The sequence below is a fragment of the Callorhinus ursinus genome, unplaced genomic scaffold (assembly GCF_003265705.2).
Source record: "Callorhinus ursinus isolate GAN/ISIS: 27379988/994484 unplaced genomic scaffold, GSC_fseal_2.0 scaffold51, whole genome shotgun sequence".
Taxonomy (NCBI): Eukaryota; Metazoa; Chordata; class Mammalia; order Carnivora; family Otariidae; genus Callorhinus; species Callorhinus ursinus.
Window position 1 is genome coordinate 4,231,643 of NW_027397113.1, and position 24,909 is coordinate 4,256,551.

The window sequence follows — 24,909 nt, forward strand, 5'->3', positions numbered from 1 at the left end:
AAAATTATCACAATTAGTCAGGAAGAGAAATTTATTTATGTATTTATGTACATATATATGTATTTATTTTAAGGTAGTTTATTATTATTGTTTTATGTAATCTCTACCCCAACATGGGACTTGAACTCAGGACCCTGAGATCAAGAGTCCCATGCTCCACCAACTGAGCCAGCCAGGTGCCCCAGGAAATAATTATATTTAATTGAATTCATGACATTTTTTTAGCATCTGCCATGTGCCAGACACTGTCAATATGCTGGTTACTAAGTGTGGCATGGCTCCTGCCCTCAGAATCTATAGAGAATAAGTAGAAAGACAATCGCGTTATATTTTGCTATCTGCAGAAAAGAGAAGCAGAGAACCTTATCTAGCAGGAAAGGAGGGAGATGTCAAAAATTTCCTAAAGGATATAACTAACATCTAAGCTGAAACTTGAATGATAAACAGAATTAAAGAGAGGAGGAAAAGTGTTCAATTCAAAAGAACTGCATATGCAAAGGCCCAAAGTAAAAGAGGGCACAGATCTCTAAGAAAAGAGAAAATAGCTGAGCACAGTATCATTTTCAGTTAATGGGAAAAGAGAAAGAGAGAATGTAGTGTAATGGAAAGAAATTCAACCTGTAAAGACCTGGTTTCCAGGTTTTGCTCTACAACATTTTTTTTTTCATTTCAAAGATTTTATTTATTTGCGAGAGAGAGGAGAGAGAGAGTATGAGGGGGGAGGGTCAGAGGGAGAAGCAGACTCCCCGCTAAGCAAGGAGCCCAATGTGGGACTCGATCCCGGAACTCCAGGATCATGACCTGAGCCGAAGGCAGTCACCTAACCAACTGAGCCACCCAGGCGCCCTGCTCTACAACTTAATAGTTATGTAACTTTAAGACAAGTCTCTTTACCTTTTCGGGCCTTTTTCCTAATGAGCAAAATGAGGACACTACCATATTCCCCCTCAAAAGGCTGTCTCTAGGGATCAAATTTTTAAAAGCATGTAACAAGCATAAAAGCAAAAGAATGATAAAAAAGAATTCTGCTCACCAAAATATAGCATTAATATATAAAGTGATAAATTACAGACTGGAAAAAGTATTTGTGGCTCATACGTCCAAGAAAGAACTCGTATCCAAATATATAAAGAATCTACAAATCAACAATTAAAAGATGAACAAACCAATAAAAAGGGGGACAAAAGATCTGAATAGACATTTCATCAAAGAAGATATACAAACGACCAATAAGCACATGGAAAGGCATTAAACATCATTAGCTATCAGAAAAATACAAATTAAAATAATGAGATACTACTTTATACTCGCTAGCATGGCCAATATCAAAAACCAAATGAGGGCACTAGGGTGGCTCAGTTGGTTAAGCATCTGCCTTCAGCTAAGGTCATGATCCCAGAGTCCCACATTGGGCTCCGTGCTCAGCGGGGAGTCTGCTTCTCCCTCTGCCCCCTCCCCCTGCTGGTGCTTGCTCGCTCCCTCCCTCTCTCTCTTTCTCTAATAAATAAATAAAATCTTAAAAAAACAAGACAAAAACAAATGCTCTCAGGTATATGGGGCAAGGGCAGCTGTCATACATTGTTGGTGGGGTAGAGTATAAAATGGAATAGCACTTTAGGAGTTTAACGATCTCTAAAGTTACACATATATTTATCATATGATGGAGCCATTACGGCTTTGTATATGAAAACATGTCCATACCAACTTGCATAAGAATATTTATCACAGCCTTATTCATAATACCCCAAACAGAAAACCACCTAAATGTCCGCCAAAAAGAGAATAAACAAATCATGGTATACATACACAATAGAATATATTCAGCAATAAAAAGGAACAAACTATGAAAACACATGGACAAATCTCAAAGACATATTATTACATGAAAGAAGCCCCTCCCAGAAGAGAACCTGCTATAATTCCACATATATATGGGAAAACCTATCTATGGTGATACGAGTCAGATACAGGGATGGAAAGGGACACTAACTGCAAATGGGCACAAGGGAACTTTCCATTGAGATGGAAATGTTCTCTGTATACTGTTTTGAATAGCGACTACACTGCCAAAACTCACCAAACTGAACACAAGATCTGTGCATTCTAATGTACATTACATATATCTCAATTTTTAAAAAAATGACATCATGGGTACACAATCAGCAACATCCAGAAAGTGGGAAACTCTCTAAGACAAGTGACCACATTTTTCCACCAGAAAAGAAAAAGAAAAAAGGGGAGAAGCGACCTATACGTTAAGAGAGACTTCAGAGGGGTGCCTAGGTGGCTCAGTCGTTGAGCGACTGCCTTCGGCTCAGATCATGATCCCAGGGTCCTGGGATCGAGACCTATGTCGGGCTCCCTGCTCACTGGGGAGCCTGCTTCTCCCTCTCCCACCCCCCTGCTTGTGTTTCTCCCTCACTGTGTCTCTCTCTGTAAAATAAATAAAACCTTAAAAAAAAAAAGAGATTTCAGACACACAGCAACATCCAAAACATATGGATGGACCTTGTCTGAAAAATGAGATAACCAACCACTAAAAAAAAAAAAAAAAAGATTTGGGAAATTTGAATAATAAAGATATTAAGAAATTGTTCAGGGGCACCTGGTTGGCTCAGTCAGTAGAGCATGAGGCTCTTGATCTCAGGGTTATAAGTTCAAGCCTCACACTGGGTATACAGATTACTTAAAAATAAAATCTAAAAAAAAAGAAAAAGAAATTGTTCATTGTTTTACTGTGACACTGGTAATGTGGCTATGGTTTTAAAGTCTTTGTATTACAGAGCATCATGAATGAATCTCACAATGTTGGGTAAAACAAGCCAGACACAAAAGAATACACTGTATTATTCCATTTCTTAAAAGCTCAAAATCAAGTAAAACTAATTATAGTGCTGGAAGTCTCCACTGGGGAAGAAAAACAAACTAGTGATTGGGAGAGGCATGAGGAAGCTTCTCAGGTGGTGGCAATTCCAACTCTTGACAGAGTGGTAGTTACAAGGGTATTCATTTTGTGATCATTCACTGAACTATAATAAGTTTATGTTTTATGCTCTTTTCTGTTATGTGCATTATACTTCACAAATAGTAAGTTTTACTTTTACTACTGACTTACTAAAAACTTAGATATATAAAACTGAAGTATTTATAGATGAAATAAATAAATGCATCTGGGATTTAACTCAAAACTGAGGGAGTGGAGGACACAGATGAAAGAAGAGTTCCTTGTGTCAATGATTTTTGCAGTTGGTGATTAAGTATAGAGTTCATTACACCATTGTTTACTTTGTGCACGTTTAAATTTTTCCATAAGTTTTTTAATGTTTATAACCTCAATTACTGCACTTCTAAGGAACAAGGATATACTCAAAGAAAAACAAATACATAATTAAGTTCACCATGTTTTTATTTTGAATGCCCCTCCCAAGTGAATATAACCTAATGCCCGATAACACAAAAACGAGCAAATAAACTAGAGGAGTCCACAGTATAAACTTTCACAAGAGTTTTTAGTGACATGTAAATGACAGTGATAAATTCAGAATGATATAAAATTATATCAAGCATAATCTCAGGTACATAAAATACTTTTATGCATGGGAAAAAACTAGAAGATATGCTAAAATGGTGATGCTGGTTAAGTTTGGGAGGAGTGACTTTCTTGTATTTTTCACAACTGGCATATGTAACTTTTATCACTAGAGGGGGGAATGTCCTCTTAAAAATACTGATTCTGGGGCGCCTGGGTGGCTCAGTCATTAAGCGTCTGCCTTCGGCTCAGGTCATGATCCCAGGGTCCTGGGATCGAGCCCTGCATCGGGCTCCCTGCTCAGCGGGAAGCCTGCTTCTCCCTCTCCCACTCCCCCTGCTTGCGTTCCCTCTCTCGCTGTGTCTCTATCAAATAAATAAATAAAATCTTAAAAAAAAAATTGATTCTATCAAATTTGAGGGAAGAAACAAAAACATTAATAAACTGTGGAAGAGTCATCACTATTACATTCCAAAAGACTGATCAGTATGGAAAAAGGTAAACAAAATTTTACCCATGGGAAAATCTTATTTGAATTTTTCTCAAGTCTTTTGTATTATCCCTGTATTTAATTACAATTCTAGGAGTCTTTTTAATATCAATTAATCCCTTAGTACAACGAGCCAATAAACTATTTTTAGACTTTAACAGCATATAAAAAAGCATTATACCCAAAGGAACTTCTTTTCAGAAACTGAATAGAAGCTATTTCACAGCTAAGCCAGTGCTTCTGGTGTAAAGTCCTGTGGCAATGAACCTATCAGATGCTTGTGAAATGAACAGATTTTGATTCAAATGGACATGTATCAGCTTGCCATTTTATTCCCATTAGAGCTTTAGCAGAAGCCAATGAATTTTACTAATATGGGCAGGTATACACAGTCATTCAAATGATTATTACAACAGAACAAGTTTGAGAAATTTTAGCCAATAGTTTTGTTTTCAGATGGGTTTTTTTTTTTTTTTTTTAAGATTCTATTTATTTGAAAGAGAGAGACACAGTGAGAGAGGGAATACAAGCAGGGAGAGTGGGGGAGGGAGAAGCAGGTTTCCCGCTAAGCAGGGAGCCCGATGTGGGGCTCGATCCCAGAACCCTGGGATCATGACCTGAGCCGAAGGCAGATGCTTAATGACTAAGCCACCCAGGCGCCCCTTCAGATGGGTCTTAAAACTAAGTCTATCATCAAATTAAGGAGATACATCAGGTGATTAGAAAATTCTCAACTTATGAAAAATGAGAAGGCTGTTCTTACACAGGGAAGGCTGAGAGGCACAGAGATGTGCTGCCTTACTTCATCTAAAACCACCACACACACTTGACCATGGCATTAGAAATTCCTATTCTGCTTTCGCTCACGGCTGGTACAAAGTTCCAACTTGACTTAAGATGGCACAAGTATCAAGAGGGGCTTTCTTGAATGTGCTATTATAATGGCCACATGGATTCCATAAAGGGAGAAATGCAAAAAATATAATTTATTTAAATTATAAAAACCTTTAATAAGGCTTTGTACAAAATTTTTACAATGCTTTTTTTTTTTTTTGATTAAACTCTACACCCATTGTGGGGCTCAAACTCATAACCCGGAGATCACAAAAGTCACATGCTCTACCAACTGAACAAACCAGGCACCCCCAGAATTTTTAAAATATAGAATCTGGAATAATTTTGTGTCACATATGAAGAACTGGTAAAAAACGAAGAAATAAAGTACAGAAGAAAATGGATCTCCCCAACTGTTTGTGTCCTCCATAACATAATGTTTGGGATGGTTCCTAATATTTTCATAAATGACACAGAAGACAACATGGGGGTAACACTGTGAACACAGGGAGATAAACTGGGAAAGCTCACAAGCCAAGTGAATGAATGTTATATGATTAGCCTCTGACTTGGGTAAGGTAAAAGGCCCAGAAAAATAAGTAATTCATATTCATTCATTCATACTCAATAAAAAGTCATCCAAATCTATACTGATACCTCATGACATCAGCCAAGAATCTCTGGTAGGGTTTTTCATAAAGTGCACTCAATAATTGGTGAATTAAATATACTACCATAGACATAAAAATTAACATAAAAAATCAAAATTAGGGACATTTGGGTTGCTCTGTCGGTTAAGGGGCTCTTAGTTTGGGCTCAGGTCATGATCTCAGGGTCCCGGGATTGAGCTCTGCGTTGGGCTCCACACTCAGTGGGGAGTCTGCTGGAGGATTCTCTCTCTCCCTCTTCCCTTCCCCTCATGTGCACACCTGCTCTCTCTCTCTAATAAATAAATCTTAAAAAAAAAAAAATCAAAATTAGGGGCACCCAGATGGCATAGTCGGTTGAGCCTCTGACTCTTGATTTTGGCTCAGGTCATGATGGGTCATGAGACTGAGCTCCGAGTCAGGCTCTTCACTCAGTGCAGTCTGCTTAAGCCTCTCTCTCTCCCTCTGCCCCTCCTCCGAACTCTCACTCACTCATTCTCTCTCTAAAACAAACAAACAGGGGTGCCTGGGTGGCTCAGTCGTTAAGAGTCTGCCTTCGGCTCAGGTCATGATCCTAGGGTCCTAGGATCGAGCCCCACATCAGGCTCTCTGCTCAGCGGAAAGCTTGCTTCTCCCTCTCCCACTCCCCCTGCTTGTGTTCCCTCTCTTGCTGTGTCTCTCTCTGTCAAATAAATAAAATCTTCAATAAAATAAAAAATAAAACAAATAAGAAATATAATCAAGCCTCCGCATGTTTACACTTCCTCTAACGTATCCCCATTACCAACTGCAAAAGTACGTATAACTTTACATGATTGACTCTTCACATCTCAGATTCCCTCCCATTCTTATGGTCCAGTAACACTCAACTCCTGGCAATGCTGTTTTGATCTTGTAATGCTGTTTCGTATATATTTGCTTCTGGATATGCTGGTTCCTCTGCTTGGAATTTCCTTCCTTGCCTTCTGACCTGCTTAGACAATACTTAACGTTCCAATACCAAACTTAGTAGTTACCTCCTCTTTGAATCTCTTCCTCAGTCATTCCCTCCTTTCTCTTGCCTCTGTACTTTGTACTTCCTAAATTTCATTTATCACAGTATAGCATAATTATTTGTTTATATGGCTCTTATCAGAGTATGAGGACAGGGTACAAGATATTCATTTCTGTATACCTAATATTTATTAAACACCAACAGTAAGCCTGACAATGTTTGTTGAATAAATGAGCACAAAACCAAAAAGGACAAAATTTCTGAACTTATAATTCTTATAGTTTTGATAACCACATCAAGAAACAGTTAACAGGTAGAAAAGATGTGGAGAAAGGCAATTATAATAATTAAAGAAAAAAAAAAGAAGCAACTTCCATGTAAGGAAAGACTAAAGAAAACAGGTTTCTTCAATTTAGAAAGTCTGAGATGTGTTATAACTAAAGGTACAAAAGGTAAATGGAACAAATGATACTGTTGACTAAATCCTAGAAGTTTTCAACTAGGCAGCAACACTGTATCTTAAAGGAGTTCTTTTTAGGAATTCCATTTCTAAAAGATTCCATTTAACAGAGAGTAAATTTAAACTCAAGGTACTAAGCCAAAACAACAATGGTGGAAGTAGGCCACATATGAAGCATTTAGCATGGTGCCAAGCAGAAAATATACATCTGAGATACGCTATTATATGGTTTCTATCAGTAAAGTGTGCAACTCCCTCTACAGGAAGTCAATGAGTAACAACAATCAGCACTTTTCAGTCCACAACAACCTGCGGCAGGTAACACTGAGGCAAATATTTATTGCTAAGAAAGCTCCTTGGTAATCACTATATTGTACACCTTAAACTCATTTAATACTATATGTTAACTATACATGAATTAAAAGAAATAAAATTAAATAAGCTCCTTGGTACAGGAGATGAATATGTGTAACTGCTACTGCAAAAAAGCTACCTCCACTTTTTGATATGTCTTATTCTGCCATACCACTCATTGAAGTCGACCTCATAAACGCCTGTACTTTACCTTTCCCTTCCTTCAATCACCCATCATGGAGAAATTTCTACTGATAGAAAAGCACATGTGTGTGTGTGTGTGTGTGTCTGTGTGTGTGTGTGGTGCATTCATACAGATATAAATACACATGCACATATTTTGCTTTGTGCAAGCAGCATTAAGCAGTTTTCACATACTTCTGAACTGACTGCCTCTGATTCAGACACTATCGCTATACAGCTATGATCAGTTTAAAAAATGTCCACAAATTCAACTGGTAGAAAACACCATGAAGAAAGGCTTTAAAAATAACTTTTAAGCTCTGAAATTTAAATTAAGGTAGTTAATTATAGTTTTCGGGAACACACAGAAAACAGAAAAACTGCTAAAATAATTCCAGTGGTTCTCAAACTTTGCCATCTACCAGAATCACCTGGTGGGCTTGTTGAAGTCAGCTACTCCCAGAGTTTCTGATTTAGTAAATCTGGGGTAGGACCTAAGAATCTGCATTTCTAACAAGCTCCCAGATGATGTGGTAAGGAGCACACTTTGAAAACAACTAGTTTAAACTATCAGAACTGAGAAAGACCTTGCAGATGAATAAAATAAAGCTTGGATAACAGTCTTCCTGATTACTAATCTACGGTTATTCCCATTGTTAGAGTTCAGTTATTATATTATACAGATTTATGTATTTTAAGAAGTGCACAACACATTTTGTTCAATTCAATAGACATTTTTCTGAACACTTAAATTAAGACATGATCCTTGCCTTAAAGATGTCTACTCTAGGGCGCCTGGGTGGCTCAGTTGGTTAAGCGACTGCCTTTGGCTCAGGTCATGATCCTGGAGTCCCGGGATCGAGTTCCGCATGGGGCTCCCTGCTCAGCGGGGAGTCTGCTTCTCCCTCTGACCCTCTTCCCTCTCGTGCTCTCTATCTCTCATTCTCTCTCTCTCAAATAAATAAATAAAATCTTTAAAAAAAAAAAAGATGTCTACTCTAGCTGGATGAAAAGACTCATGGTCAAATAATTCCAACACAAAGTGGTCCCACAACAGAAATACATATAAAGTGCCTCAGGGGGATGCCTGGGGGGCTCAACTGGTTAAGCAACTGCCTTCGGCTCAGGTCATGATCCCAGGGTCTTAGGATCGAGTCCTGCTTCAGGCTCCCTGCTCAGCGGGGAGCCTGCTTCTCCCTCTCCCTCTGCCTACCACTCCCCTTGCCTGTGCTTTCTCTCTGTGTCGAATAAATAAAATCTTTAAAAAATAAATAAATAAATAAATTAAATAAAGTGGAGGAGAACTCAAGAGAAGACTGTCTGCAGGCTTTGGAAAATAATTAGGAGCTTACCAAGAAGACACAATAGGGCTGCAGGGAGAGCATTTTAGAGATGCATATTCACCAAAAAAAAAAAAAAAAAAATCCATCTAGCACCTACTGTGGACCAGATACTGTACCAAGCATGGGGATAAAACGGTGAGAAAAGGCATCATAGCAGGCTTTAATGATGCTTACAATCTGAAAGGGAAACAGACAGTCAACAATAATTCAAGTAAATATAGTAAATATAAAGTTGCGATTTTGATAGGTGTTATGCATAAGAGGTATTTTATACTATACTATAAGAATTTGTAACTGGAAGATCTAGTCAAAGAAATGCTTCCCTAAGAAAAAGGTCTGGAGGATAGTACCTTATTCTATATACCATGTTCAAACCTTCGCACATAAAGAGTGTTTGTAGACACTATTACTATTAAATGGGCATTTTGTATCCTTTTAAAGTTCAAAGGAGGGATCTTGGTAGGCTACTACTCAACTCTGCAAGACAAAAGGACTGTCAATTAACTTCTTCACCACGCCTAGCACAGACTATGAATACTCATGCCTATTATCCAGGAAGCCCATTTCCCAATATCAACAAACAGGGGAACTGAACTAATTATGAAAGTGGCTCAGTGAACACAGTATAAGAGCAAGGGTAGCTAGATGGTCTCAAGAAATAAGTAGTCTGTTCCTCCTTTCTCTAACGACCAGAACAAGATATGGCAAATTTTTGTTCCTTGCCTCTCCTTCTCTTTGATTCTGTTCTAACCATCACCCTTTTTTTTTTATTTTTTTTAAAGATTTTATTTATTTGAGAGAGAGAGAATGAGAGAGAGAGAGCACACATGGGGGGGGGGGTCAGAGGGAGAAGCAGACTCCCTGCCGAGCAGGGAGCCCGATGTGGGACTCGATCCTGGGACTCCAGGATCATGACCTGAGCCGAAGGCAGTCGCTTAACCAACTGAGCCACCCAGGCGCCCTAACCATCACCCTTCTGGTAACTGTCAGCACTGAACCACAGAATGGAGTAGATTAATTTTATTACATTATACTTTGTCTTCATGAAAAGTTAACCAACCAGTAATGTGAGTCTCAATGATATAAATGGTATTACGTTATGTGTGTGCCAGGGAAGTCATGACTTATCCTCATGGAGCATATAATAAAGACAATTAAATTTTCTATCTTGTATCCAGTTAGATATCATAAGAGGTAGGGAGAAAAAAAGAATAGGATTTAGAAAAGGTTGCTTTCAATACACCAGACTAAGGAAACGGTATTGCAAATGGGCTTTAGAAGATGAGAACTAGGGTAGGGACAGGGAGACAAGATAGCACAAGTGTGTAGAAAAAAAACAAGAAGGTAGTTTGGTTTGGCTGGAACATATATGAATTAAGAGTAGCTAGTAAGGGGCACCTGGGTGGCTCAGATGGTTAAGCATCTGCCTTCGGCTCAGGTCATGATCCCAGGGTCCTGGGATCGAGCCCCGCATCGGGCTCCCTGCTCCGTGGGGAGTCTGCTTCTCCCCCTGCTCATGCTCTCTCTCTCTCTCTCTGTCTCAAATGAATAAAAAAATCTTAAAAAAAAAGAAGAGTAACTAATAAGACTGTAGTAGTCAACTGGGGCCTGAATATCAGGCTAAGGAGTTTGTGCCTACAATGGCAAAACCCTTCAAGTTAACCAAGCACTTATAAACAACTTCCAGGGACGCCTGGGTGGCTCAGTTGGTTAAGCGTCTGCCTTCAGTTCCAAGTCATGATCCCAGAGTCCTGGGATCAAGTCCTGCATCAGGCTCCTTGCTTCAGCGGGGAGCCCGCTTCTCCCTCTGCCTGCAGTCCCCCCTGCTTGTGTTCTCTCTGACAGATAAGTAAAATCTTAAAAAAAAAAAAAAAATTTCCAAAAGGTTAAGTTTTATTTTCACTAACCCACACATGAACAGTTAAAGTTCATAGGAGTGCCTGACTGGCTGAGTCAGTAGAACATACGACCCCTGATCTCAGGGTTTTAAGTTCAAGCCCCACATTAGGGGTAGAGTTTACTTAATAAAAAATTTAAAAATAAAGTTACCCACACCACCACTGACTTTACAGAGTGGGAATATTACGGAGGACAGGAACAACATGATCAGAACCTTGGAAGCACAGTATTAAGAAATAATGGTAAAAATATCCGCCCCCCCCCCCCGAAAAAAAATCCAAGGAAGAGGCTACTACAATAGTCTAGACTAGAGTCCAAACTGTTTGGAGTGGTAGTGAGAACTACATAAAGATGAATATGAGAGGGGCGCCTGGGTGGCTCAGTGGTTAGACATCTGCCTTCAGCTCGGGTCATGATCTTGGGGTCCTGGGATCGAGCCCCGCATTGGGCTCCCTGCTCGGCGAGGAGCCTGCTTCTCCTTTTCCCACTCCCCCTGCTTGTGTTCCCTCTCTCACATTCTCTCACTGTCAAATAAATAAATAAAATCTTTAAAAAATATGAATATGAGAAATCCATCAAGTCTTAGCTACTGATTAAATATGAAGGATGACAGAAGAAGGAATAATAGATGATAACACCATTAACAAAAAAAATGCAGTGGTCCCTTCCAACTTAAAACAAAATGTAACAAACAAAAACCTGAGAGAACCTTCTCTGGATTCTGCACTTTAACTTACAGCTGTGACCTGCTCCCCTTTTCTCTTCACAGCCAAACTTCTCTAAACTTCTCTTCATTCACTGTCTCTGTTTAATCTCACACTTATTTTGAAAAATGTCTTCTGCTCCAAATGCCACTGAAACTCATGTTTAAAATCAGCATTAACCTCTATGTTGCCAAATCCAATGAAAATCTCCGTCTTCAATATACTCAGCCTCCGGGTGGCATCTACCTCAGCTGACTACTACCCTCTTCTTTTTTTTTTTTACACCATGAAATGTTGTTTAAGAATACAAACTGGAGGGCGCCTGGGTAGCTCAGTTGGTTAAGCGACTGCCTTCGGCTCAGGTCATGATCCAGGAGTCCCCGGATCGAGTCCCGCATCGGGCTCCCTGCTCGGCAGAGAGTCTGCTTCTCCCTCTGACCCTCCCCCCTTCGTGTGCTCTCTCTCTCTCTCATTCTCTCTGTCTCAAATAAATAAATTAATTAATTAAAAAAAAAAAAGAATACAAACTGGAGCCAGACAAACCTGGGTTCAAAAACCAATAACCTCTCCAGTTATTATCTGGTGGTCTGGGACAAATTATATAGCCCCTTCTTATGTCATTTTCCTGATCCATAAAATTGAGATAATGAAAGCACCTACTTCATAGTTACAAGTGTTTTAAATGAATAAAAACACACTAACACTTAACACAGTGTTGATAAACAGTAATTACCACAGTCCCTTGGCTTCCAAGACATCAGTACTCTCTTGATTTTCCTCATACCTCTCTGGCCCCCCTTCACTCCCTCTGTAAGCTACTCCATGTCTACCCAACTTCATTTACCATACATATGCCAACGAGACACAGGTATATGCCAAAAAGCCCTTCCTGTGGTCCAGAATCATAGTCTGCTACCTACTCAACAGTTCTACCAGATGTTTCACAAGTACCTCACATTCAATCTGTCCAAACTTGCTCAAAACTGAGCTTATGCTCATCCCCTCAATCTCCATACCTGCTCTTCCTTCAGTGTGCCCTATTCTCAATAAAAGGGCTATTACTACCACAAGCCATTCACATAAGAAAACCTTGAGAGTCATGCTTACGTGTTACCCCCTTAAAGTCACCCTCCCACACATCCAAGGAACCAAAGTCCTATGATTTTGTTTTCTAAGTATTTCTCAAAACCTCCCTAATTCCACTATCCATATTCTCAACCATACTTCCATCGTTTCTTATCTAAATAACTGCAATAGCCTCCAAATTTGCATCATCAAATCCATTCTCACTCCCTCTCTGATCCTTTCTCTATGCTGCAGCTGTTATTAGCTCATATATATTACTCCTCTGCTAAATTTGTGCCTTCCCACCGTCTTCAGAATAAAGCCCTACTTGACCTGACCCCTGACTACCTTGTCAAGATTTTAAGTCTCTCCTCCACTTACTTCTCTGCAGTTACCCTAGCTCTTTTGGTTTTGTGTGGTTGGTAGGTTCTTCAAACAGGTCAGATTCCTTCCAACCTCAGGGTTTCTACATATGCTAATCACTTCCTCCTTGCCAGGTTATCTCTTACTCATCCTTCAGGTCTCAGTTTTAAAAGCTTTCTCAGAGAAAGTGTTCTCTGATGCCTCCTCCCACTCCCGAAATTTAGATTAGGTCACCTTATCATATATTCTCACTGCATCCTATATTTACCTTTGTAGTCCTTTGCGTAACTATAATTGACATTACTAACAGAAGTATTTAATTACTGACTTCCCTACCAGACTGGAAGCTTCACAACAGAGGAACCATGCCTGTCTTGCTCATCACTGTATCCCAAGAGCTTTGCATGGCGTCTGACACAAAGTTAAGCGCTTGTAATATTTTCTCATTCATACCACAGGGCTTTGCATTAGCTGGTCCCTCTAGCCAGAGCTCTGCTGACCCAGATCTGGTCCCCTTACGCCCTTGAACTTCACAAGAATGGCTCCTCACCACTCAGGTCTCAGTCACAAAATACCATCTTTTCAGGCAGCCCTAGTAACCATCAATCTCAATGTACAATCCTCACCCTAACAAGTACAGATGACCCTTGAACAACACTGGTTTGAACTGCATGGGTTCACTTACATGCAGATATTTTCTGATACACAGAAAATATACGTTTGTTGGCTGTGTATGTTACGGAAGGCTTCTGGTCAAAATAGAGTACTTAAGTTTTGGGGGAGTCAAAAGTTACATGTGGATTTTCAACTGTGTAGAGGGTCAGGGCCCCTAGCCCCCGCTTGTTTAAGGGTCAACTGTATTTCATCACCCTCTTAATTTCTTCAAAGCACTCAGCACTACTTGAAACCACAGTATTTGGAAGTTATAAAAAAAGTAAGGCCCAAGTAAAGTAGCTGTCACAGTAGAAGCACCTAAAAAACATTTATGCGAATGAATCTCCCGAATGAGAAAGTATTACCTGGGGAATACCCAAAGTTCATCAACAAAACATATACAAACTGTCCTCCAACAAAATCAAAAAAGAGGCAGTATAGCTTAGAAGGCTTGGGAGCCAGACTACCCGCTTTGAATACTCTTTCTCTTCTTAACTGGATAACCTCAGACAAGTTACTTAATTGTACTATGCCTCAGTTTCCAAACCAGAAAATGGGAATCATAGAGCCTACCTCAAAGGGTTGCCGAGAATTAAGTTAGTTAAAATGTGTAAAGTGCCTGTTCCAGGCACATAGTATATACTCAATTAATTAATGTGTACTATTATTAATGTGTACTATTATCCATCAGATTGGGCTTTTTCCTACCTTGTCTCAAATAAACGGGGTGACTCTTCCTTTATCTTATCCACCCAAAAAGGCTCACAATTTTTTGTTGTTGTTATTCACCACACAACTCCAAGGGCATATTTCAGCAGATTAAGATATGTGAATGGCACCTGCTGGAACTGTGCAATATGGTAGCACCAACCTCAAGTTCTGGCAACCCCCCAGAATTATGATGATCAGAAGATTAAGATGATCAAAAGACACAAGAAACAGAGAAGTATTTGGAAACTATAAAAGTACTTTAAGTGATCACTATATTTATAAATCTACATTCTCTTGAGGTCACTGTCAGAAGCAAGAGTGTTGGCCAGATTACTGCCCTGACAGGACAGACTTTCTAACTTCTGAGATCCAGGGATACAAAGAGATGGATTAAGGTTGAGGCTACATACTGAATTCACACTGAGGGCCACAACCAGCTCATGAAGCTGTTTCTTAAAAATGATCATAGGGTATTGAACTACAGAACAATTCACTGTATTTCAATATTTGCTCACATCAATACCACAACTTTTAACTCACTTTTCTATCCTTCAGAGAAAATATCAAAAGGAAATTTCTTGTTGTAATCAATACAGTGAATACTTACGCTGGTTATCCAAGTAAGTTGCTTTAGGATAAGTTAAAAGGAGTAATAAATCTGCACCTTGGTGGAGGATTTTCCATACCATTTAGTTTTGTGAAAATTTGACAGCAACAACAAAACCCTTTATGCTTACTTTGAGCAAAGCCCTGCGAAAGGAAATCTGAGAGTGTTTTTGAGATGTTTTGTGTTAAACTTAAAACTCTAAGATTAACAGCAGAAAACCAGGATGGAAACATACACAGAACCTATCTACTGGGTATTTCTCTTTAAATAGGGATTTTCAGGGGTGACTGGGTGGCTCAGTCGTTAAGCGTCTGCCTTCGGCTCAGGTCATGATCCCAGCGTCCTGGGATTGAGCCCCACATCGGACTCTCTGCTCAGCGGGAAGCCTGCTTCTCCCTCTCCCACTCCCCCTGCTTGTGTTCCCTCTCTCGCTGTCTCTCTCTGTCAAATAAATAAATAAAATCTTTAAAAAATAAATAAATAGGGATTTTCAATCTCACATTGTTGACATTTTGGACCCAATAACCCTCTGCTGTGGGGGGCTGACCTGTGCATTTAGGATAGTTTAGAAGCATCCTTAGCCTCTACTCACTAGAATACCAGTAGTACTCCCCTAGTCTGACAATCAAAAATGTCTCAAAAAAAAAAAAATAGTCTCCATATATTGCCAAATATCCCAAGGGGGCAAAAAATCACACCCAGCTGAGAACGCCTACTTTAAGTAGTCTGTTCCACTTTTCTAAAACATCCACCCAATGTCCTCTCCTCTCCTTTTCAAAACTCCCTCCTGATCTTGCTGATAATGCAGACTTAATCCCAGAGTCCACCTTAATTCTTCATTTGTCTCCAAAATCCTCAGAAATCACTAAGTACAACTCCTTCCATGACAGGTCAGTTCTCTTGTTCAAAACAGCTGGTGATAAAAGTTGATACTAGGACTCAGCACTCATGATCCTCAATCAAGAACTCTTTTCCATAACATGCTGCTATCCATCAGTCAGCAAGTTTTGTCAGTCCTTCACTTTCCCTTCCTTTCCATTTCCACTAACTATACCCCAGAACAGTGGCTCTCAAACTTCTGCATGTATTGGAATCACCTGGCTTGTTAAAACGCAGATTGCTGGGCCCCAATTCCAGAGTTTCTGATTCAGTAAATACAGGGCAGGGCCCCCAAATGTGCATTTCTGACATGTTCCCAGATACCCAGATAATGCTGAGGCTGCTGGTGAGGGAACCACGCTTCAAGAACCACTGTCCTAGAGATCAGGTACCTAATACCTTAGGAGATAACTTACTTCAAGATTCCTTTGGACACACCCCTGACTTGAAACTGCAAAAATATTATTCCTAAAACACCACTTTGATCAAATTACTATTTGATTAAAAACAAACCACAACTTCCAATGACTCTCTATTTTCCATACCTGGCCTTCATAATTGTTTAAAATGTGTTCCGAATATTATCAACGGTGCCTCCCAAAACAAATCTTCTACTTTAGTCCTATGAATCTAGTCAATGTCCTCAGACTAGGCCTTATAAGCATCCCATTCCATAGTAAAGCTTATGCTGTCTTTACCTCCTGCAAGGCCACCCTCTTCCCTCCTCCTCTCTACCTACCTGAAGGAGGCCTTCACCACTGTATTTGCCAAAACCACTCGCTTGGTCACTATCTGCTGTCTTTTTTTATGGTTTAAGTTTTTACCAAGTACTCACAGATAGAGAAAACCCCCAAGAACCTAAAATTTAAAACAGAAAACAATTATATGAGTGACATGCATAAATAAAAAGCTTGACATATACACAAATACTGCTGTTTTAATAGATCAAGTGCAGTAAATTCAAAGTTCACAAAAAGAATGTGCCACCTTTTCCTAACATGATGAAACACTGGCTGTCAAATACTTGTAGCTATCTCATTTAGGATGTTAAGCAGACATCTGTAAGGGAAGAAATTTTAAAAGTAGTCTCAAAAAAAGAGAAAGCACTCAGTCTGCAACTCCCTACGACAGAAACGGGTATCATTTGTTTTCTGTATGAAATAACACAAGAAACATGGGGTTCAAGGTCTGGTTCCACCCTCACCAACTTGGTGATCTTGGGCAAGTCACAGACTAAAAACTCCATTTCCATAACAAAAAAAATTAAAATTTAAAACTATACCATCTACCTTACAGGCCAGTTTTGAGGATTAAACAAGATAATGGGTATGAGAGAACCTAGCCTCGTACTCAGCACATAAATACTGAATTGATGTAAAACCACAATGTGACAATATAGTATTATTCCAAAAATGAGATTACACAGGGCAAATTAATGAAACCTAGTCAAGGATGTCCATTTACCAAGAAAAAAAAATTTTTTTTAAGATTTTATTTATTTATTTTAGAGGTAGGAGGAGGCAGATGGGGAGGGAGAGGGACAAGCAGACTCCTCGCTGAATGTGGAGCCTGATCCAGGGCTCAATCTCAGGACCCTGAGCTGAAACCAAGAGTCAGCTGCTTAGCCAACTGAGCCACCCAGGCACCCCAAGAAGAAAAATTTTAAAGATATAAAATAATGGCATGTTTCTCTATATGGTATACAGTAAATATTATCAATTATCTGTCTTGCTTAATGGCCAAAACGAAGACTTGAGAATAACACAAACACCATCACTAGCAACTTCACAACTTTAAGGTTGTCTAAAAGCCAGCAAAAACCTTGAAACAGAAGATTTACACAGGATTAAGGGAAGAACTTAAAATTCAGACTGAGCTTTTAAAGTTAACTAGACATTTTCTTCATTGGTTTTAATGGCCCAAATACTGTAAATGTGTTCATCTGGCATGTGTGTTAAGTATAAATTTTTTCTGTCATAGCTTAAAGCTTCTGGTTCTATGCACACTGCAAGACCTAATACCCAGATATTTTTGCTCATCCCTACACACAAACTCTCCTCCATTCCAGTGACTTACTGCTGGCCCTCAAGAAACTGGTAGCAAAGAAAAGTATTTATCAGGGCTTTCAACAATATCAACAGATACTTATCAAGCACTTTCTGTGTTGTAGATGGAGTACTTTCTCTCTTTTTGAGGCTACTTATTGAGCACTTTCTATGTGTCAGGCACTATTCGAAGCATCCAGTATATACCATAAACAAAACAAAGTCCCAACTCTCAAGGAGCTTACACTCCAAAGGAGAGATATGCACAAACAAAACAAACAAGTATGGTAATGATTAGTGCTCAGCAAAATAAAACAAGAGAAAGTGATAGGGCTTAAATACAGTCCTCATTATGGGTCCCCAAAATGTAGCTTACTGTGGAAGATTGATGCATAAGAATAAAAAATTAGCTCCCTCATTATATGCATTTTGAATCACCCAAAAATGGGCAACAAGTTTTTCCTACATCATCAGGAAGGAGGCTGCAACACTCAGAACAATGTACTCCTCCACCATCACAGATTGAAGGTTAAGTCTAATGAAAAATACAAATAAACAAATTCAACAATTTAGACCACCTATAATTTTTTTCTAGTTGTTAACAATATGACACTTTCGTGCTAGGGAAAATACGGCTTAAAACTAGGATTTTATTTTGCCTAGTCCGTTCCTGGTCAGAAAGACCTTACTGAGAGTGGGGTCATTCAAAGTGGGACTGTTTGTAAAAGGGATAATCTGGTAATCGCTGCTGAATCTGGGAAGACAATTTTTAAGTGTAACCCAAAGAATGGTGAGAGTATCATTACGGCTTCAGTGCCCCAGTTTCTTACAAAAGATAAATGATTTAGCTATTTCAAAGAAAAACATATGTAAGAAATAAACAGCACTGAACATCTAATAGTATAACATCCTTTAGAAAATCTCTTCATCTCATCATCGAGATTGACAATCAAACTGAATCCTCAAGAAAATCAACATGTCTCCTTCAGGTAACACTACTAGACTTGGGTGAATTCAAGAGAAACAAATATTCAGGTTACATAAGTTCTTTTACCCTGAAGTATATGGTCTTCACTTTCTTTTACATTGATTTAGGTGTCCATTTGTTTCTACAACTGCCTTTGGCAGGAGCTAATGAATTTTTTCCATACTAAATTTAATGATATGTACAATATATTATACAAGTTAAGGACACATATCATAGTCCAGTGTATTAAAATATATAACAAAGATCATCTTTTCCAATAAAAATGAAAAAAGTCCCAAGTTAAAACGATACTACATAGCACAGAAATATTAACGTAAGCATTTTGATGCATGCTATTTTGCCCTTGATTTTCTATGCAATAAGGATTACTCAGAATTGGTATGATTTCAAAAACCTAAAAGATCATCAATTATAACTGCTAAGGATCTAATTAACATTTTAGATTAAGTAACTGTAAGATATTATGCTGAATATTCCCTACAAATCAATACTTAAATATACATGGACAGAAACAAACATCTACAACTACTCCAACACTTTGGCTGCTGAAATCAAATGAAGAAAAAAAGAAGTTCCATCTTTAGTACTTGTCAATATTTCTCAATTAGGTCCTCCATCTAAATTTACTAAAAATACAGAAATAAATCATCTTTACCTCAGGACAACCACATACCCACCCATCACCGAAGCTGAAGCTTCTATCCCTCTCACTTGAATACCCTTTCCAGGTACATCAACTTGCCTTAGAGATCTGTCTGGCTTTGTTCTAGGAATCCATACACAAAACTACGAATCTTTTCATTAAAAAACAAAACAAAACTATGTTTTGCTTAAGAATAGTAAAACATCATTCATTTCCCACACTGCAAAACAAGCATTCTAGTTCCAGAAAGTAGAGCTTATGCCCCAAATCTATACATATACACCAACTTCAAAGGTAAAATTCTCTTCTACATGTAATAGAGTTTGGCAAGAGGCAAGCCATTTTTTTTAAACTAGCTATTTCTGACTTTAAAAAATGACTTGTCACAAAGTTGATATAAACATATCAAAATTTACCAAATTCAGTCTGTGCACTTGAAATAGCTTTATCAGTAAGAAGCATTAAAATAACTTATTCAGTTTTTAATAGTATTCTTACTAGTAAGAATACAACTTTTTTTTTTAAGATAGGTAAAAGATCCTAAATACAAAAAAGTCATTCCGAAATGAGTCTGGACTCAGACTTTTAATACTGATACCATTTTCTCTCTCAAGAAGCTATTTTGGAGGTATATCACAAGGGACGACCATTTAGGTTTTATCCCCTAAAACAACATGTAACATTTAATAACACTATAATCAACGTACTAAGTAATTCAATTTGACAAATATATATTGTTTGAGACCACACAAATTTTAATCACTAAGCTAAGTAAGCAAACCTGTCATTTGTCTCTCTTTCAAACTTTATGTTCTATGGCCAATAACTGCAAAACAAAAGTAAGTTCTACACTTTGACCTCCTTTAAAGACAGACACAGTGTTAAAAAACTGTGAACTACTATAAAAATTAGCCATTATCAATGTAATATGAGGACTCACCACAGAGACAGACATTAAAAGTTTGGTAGGCAAACTTGTCACTCAAATAAGCTGCCAATATGCTCTTATCAAAAGTTATGTTACAGAAAGAATTTACACTTCAGATATAATTTTGTCATGTAATTCTTAGAAAGAAAAACAGATATCACTCACCCTAAACTTCAGAATTACCCAAAATTCCAAGTAAAGATCTCCACCAAATATCTGATGTACCCTCTAATACAACACTGCTGCAACAGCACATGAACCAAAAGAAAAAATATGCTAGATATGGAAAGGGTTAATGTGTGCAACAGGTAGCAATCACTTTACAATTAAAAAATCATCTTACCAGAACAAAAGTCACAGATTCCCTGGATCTCCTTACCACTACTACCTCCCTATCTTGTTAAAAAATGTGAACTTTTTCTGGCTGAATGAAAGGTTCTTCCTTTGAAAGACTGGATCCCAAGATCCAAGATCCCTCTAGTATTTATGTAACAATACACAACAATGTATTGTTGAGCTTACAATAAGCTCAACAATTCTACAAGCCTGACATGATAAAAATGAATCCCCATATAGCTGGGAATAACCACCTGGGAAGAGAATTCTGCAGCATCCTCTTCTATGTTACCAAAGAAAAGTTTAAGAAATGTCAAAACAAAAATAAACCCTAAGCATACAAAATTTCACTACTGACATACATAGTTTATTTCTGAAAGTTAAAGAACCGTAGTTTATTTCTAAATGTTAAAGAACTATATTCTCAATACATGCTTTGGGAGACAAGAGGCAAATCTCTGGAATAAGTCTTGCCAGAACATATGCCTGCTGGATATACTTGCCAATGCACTCCACACCTTTCTAACAGTCACGTTTAAACAAAGTAGCCTTTTCTCAAAAAGAGTGGAGATCATCAGAGAATGATTACAGAATCATTGTTTTCCTCCAAACTCAGTCTAAAACACAGAGCCAAAGAATTGTCTGTATTATGTGAAATTTGGTGAACTGAGAGACCTAGAAGATTACTAAAGGAATTTATGGTGGTTTTCTTTGGCTCTCCCCATACCTTACTCTAAAGACACAAATTCAAATTTCTCAAATGAATATATGGTGAGAATATTAATAAAGTTCTCTTTGACTAAGGGATGCAAAAATCAAATTCTTGAACCCCAATAGGGAAACTTCAAGCGGAAAATAGGGCTTAAAGGAACAAATATTCATATGCACATATAAGCAAATTCCCTCCAAATCATTACTAAGTAAAAATTTCTTTCAACAAGATGTATCTCATACTTCCTTCCCAAAATACAAAATACAGAACTTCTGGCATTCTACCCTTTCTCAATCAATCCCCACCAACCCTCTAAACTTATCAGTGTTACTTGTGTTAAAAATAAAAATCCATAGGGACACCTGGGTGGCTCAGTTGCTTAAGCGTCTGCCTTCAGCTCAGGTCATGATCCCAGGGTCCTGGGATCGAGTCCCACATCGGGCTCCTTGCTTGGCAGAGAGCCTGCTTCTCCCTCTACCTGCTCTGCCTGCCGCTCCCCCTGCTTGTGCTTTCTCTCTCACAAAAAAATAAATAAAATCTTAAAAAAAAATAAAATAAAAAATAAAAAAAATAAAAATCCATAGTTCTACTTCCCAGCTCAAAGCCACAAATCCTGACATACCATAATCTACAAAAATGATACAGAACTAACGTTCCTCAGTTTTGCCCCTAAAATTTACATTCTAATCTAACTTAATCAGATTTATTACAGTGTCAGTATTGCAAAATTAGTAATCCCGGTCATGAAGTAATCCACAAAATCCTTTGATTTACAACAGTTTCCATAGAAGTTAAGGTTACATATAAGTCCATTTCCAAACAGGATGAATATTAAGGCTCTAACTGCTTGGCCTAAAAACCAAATGAGATATTAATACATAGTCTCTCCTCTGGTATACACAAAAGCCACCTGAAAAGTTTTAATCACAGTAGGTTCACAAATGGAAACAAAATAGTTATTGTGCTTCGAAATTGAGAAAAAAAAAAAAAGGGAGAGAGAATAAAATACTAACCAATCTCTGGCTGTAACGAATCCTTTCTTCTTCGGGTTCCATCTCTCACTCTTCTGTTGAAATTACTGTAAAGAAACCACTCCAGGGCTGCCTTCCTCTTCCTCCTTAGGAACCAGGTTGCAACACTAAAGAATAATGATATGAGCAGAGATGAGAACTCATCCCCAAACTCAAGCTTTCTTTTCACAGGAAGAAGTATTTAAGATATGTGTAAGTTAAAGGCTCTCTGACAAATCTGATTCCTCTTCATCAGTTTGGGACCCCTCTGCTCTGGGGCAAGTGTTTCCACGCCATGACCAACGTTAATCACATTACAACTGTCGGAGGCCTAGGGAAAAGGAGATGATGTTGGTTTCAGTTCCTTGTGGATGGGCCACACCACTGTTTCTTCCCCACAGGATTACAATAAGCAAGCCTCCCTTTGATGGCAGCAGTAGGGGAAAAAAAAAAAAACGTGTTGGTGGGGGAGACTTGTATCTATAGAGAACTGACCAGGTGAAGCCAGCACTGAACAAATCCAGATCCCAACCAAATTAGCTCTCTCTCACTGATAATTAGAAACTAAAGGAAAAAAGAGCAGACCATATTAAAAAAGGACAAAAAAAATCAAGATATAGAAAGATTCCAAAAACAATTTCCCATACCCCTCCAGTAAAGCCGTACACCATCATTGCCTTCCTTCCTAGACTCCCTGGATCTTTCTCATTCCCGAACCAACACTCCACCCCAACACAAGATGTGTACAACTCTAAAACAAATTCAAGAGAGTTGCAAACCAGGGACAAAAATTCCATTAGATCTTTTTGAATAAAGTAATAAAATGAGCGAATCCATCTACAGAAATAAGTAAAATACATCTTTTCCAAAAATTACGACCGATTTGCGCGACGGTCGATCCATAATACCAAGAAAGGTTTTTCTTTTTTTTCTAAATATTCTCAAGGATAATGGCTTCCACAGGGAATGCAGAATTTTTTTTTCCTTTTTGCAACTACATTACAGCCACGTTAATAGCATCCTTTCAAAACTGCTACAAGACCAAAGGACCCAATGACACAGTTTGCAAGAGCAGTTCGTGGCAGGGCCCTCCTAGAGGAAGCCCTTGTCCCAAGTCGGGAGGGAAAGAAACCGTGTTTGCACCCCCTGGGCGAGGACCGCCGGGGACTGAAAGCAGCCAGGGCCGGAGAGGAAAAATGGCAAATCTCGCCGGGCTCCCCGAAGGAAAGGTGATTCAATGGTTCACCCATCGGAAAAAGAAATAGAAACTTTACATTAAGACTTTAGATAACACGGTGAACCAAACTTCCAGGGGGGGGGGGGGGGGGCTAGGAGGGGGAATCTCACCGGGGATTTTGCTCGTGAGTTCTTGTCCAAGTGAGAAGTAAAAGATTCCAAAAACTGAGAGGAAAAATTAAATCCCAAACGTCGTCTTCGTTTTTTTCCGTGGATCAACCCAGTATCCAGAGAGGGTCAGAGCGACCCGGAAAAGAGGAAACAGTTGCTGAATCAAACCTCCTCTTCAGGCTTGGGAGACCGGGAGTCAGAGGCGTCAAGAGAGGGGAGCGCGACCCCTCGGCGCCGAGCCCGGGGCGCCCCCGCCTCCCCCGGGCCAGCGGTCAGCAGCCCGAGCCCGAGCCCCGGGCCAGCCCCGGCCGCGGGGAGCGCCCTCTTCGCCGTGCCCTGGGCGAGCAGCCGCCCGGGCGCCTCCGGAGCCCAGGAGCGGCAGCCGATCAGCTGAGACCGGCCGGCCCGAGGCTCCCCGCGCCGCCCCGGCCCCCCGGAACGCGGGCCCCGGCCCCGGGGGGCGGAGAGGGCGGGAGCGGCGCGGCGCGCCGGGCTGGGGGCCCGGGCTCCCCTCGCGTCTCCCCCTCAGCCCGGGCTCCGCGCTGCGGGACGAGCCCCCGGCTACTCCCCAGTCGCAGAGGAGGGATTCCGGGGGATGGGCCCCCTGGCGTTGCCCCTCCTCCCGGAGCGCCCCCTGCCCAGGATAGACGGAGCGGCGACAGGCCCAGCCGCTGGGAAGGTGCTCTGCGAGCCGCAGCCGCCGCCGCCGCCGCCACTGCCGCCGGGGAGGGGTGTTGTTTCCCTCACACAGGAGGAGCCGCTGAAGCAGCCGCCGCCATTTTGAACCCGTCAGACTCTCACATACACACAGCTCCTCCGCGGCGCACTGCGCAGGCGCCGCCCCCCACCCCTCCTCCGGCTGTCCTCCACCCCCACCCCCTTCAGGCCTCCCTTCGTTTCTTACCGCTCTCCCGGGCGCACGTGAACGCGCACGCGTCACTCCCCTCTAACGCGGACACTCCGCGGCGCGCGCACGCGCGGATGCGTCGGCCTCGAATCGCCCGCGCCCGGCGACGCCGACGCGGCTCCCCGCCCCCCTTCGCGTCAGCCTGCCCGCCCTCCCGCCGGCCCACCGCCCCCGCTCCCCCAGGGCCTTCTTCCTGGGCTCGGGCCCGACCCGCTGCTCGCGCCTGCGCGCAGGCGAGGATCCTCCTCCGCGCGCCCTCCCCTCCCACACGCCCTCG

The 24,909-nt window shown here is 40.3% G+C and overlaps 1 protein-coding gene across 3 annotated transcripts in view; it reads right to left on the reverse strand.

The window, feature by feature from the left end:
• Positions 1-24,534, reverse strand: part of KDM2A (lysine demethylase 2A) — a 111,259-nt gene extending 86,725 nt beyond the window's left edge. The window contains exons 1-2 of one of the 3 annotated variants that reach the window (XM_025879351.2): positions 23,726-24,534; positions 22,382-22,506 (exon numbers count right to left, since the gene is read on the reverse strand). In XM_025879351.2, the coding sequence (XP_025735136.1) occupies positions 22,382-22,423 (42 nt within the window). In that variant the 5' untranslated portion in view covers positions 22,424-22,506; positions 23,726-24,534. The other 2 variants (XM_073883414.1, XM_073883413.1) reach the window with 2 other exon arrangements.
• Positions 24,535-24,909: the final 375 nt, after the last annotated feature.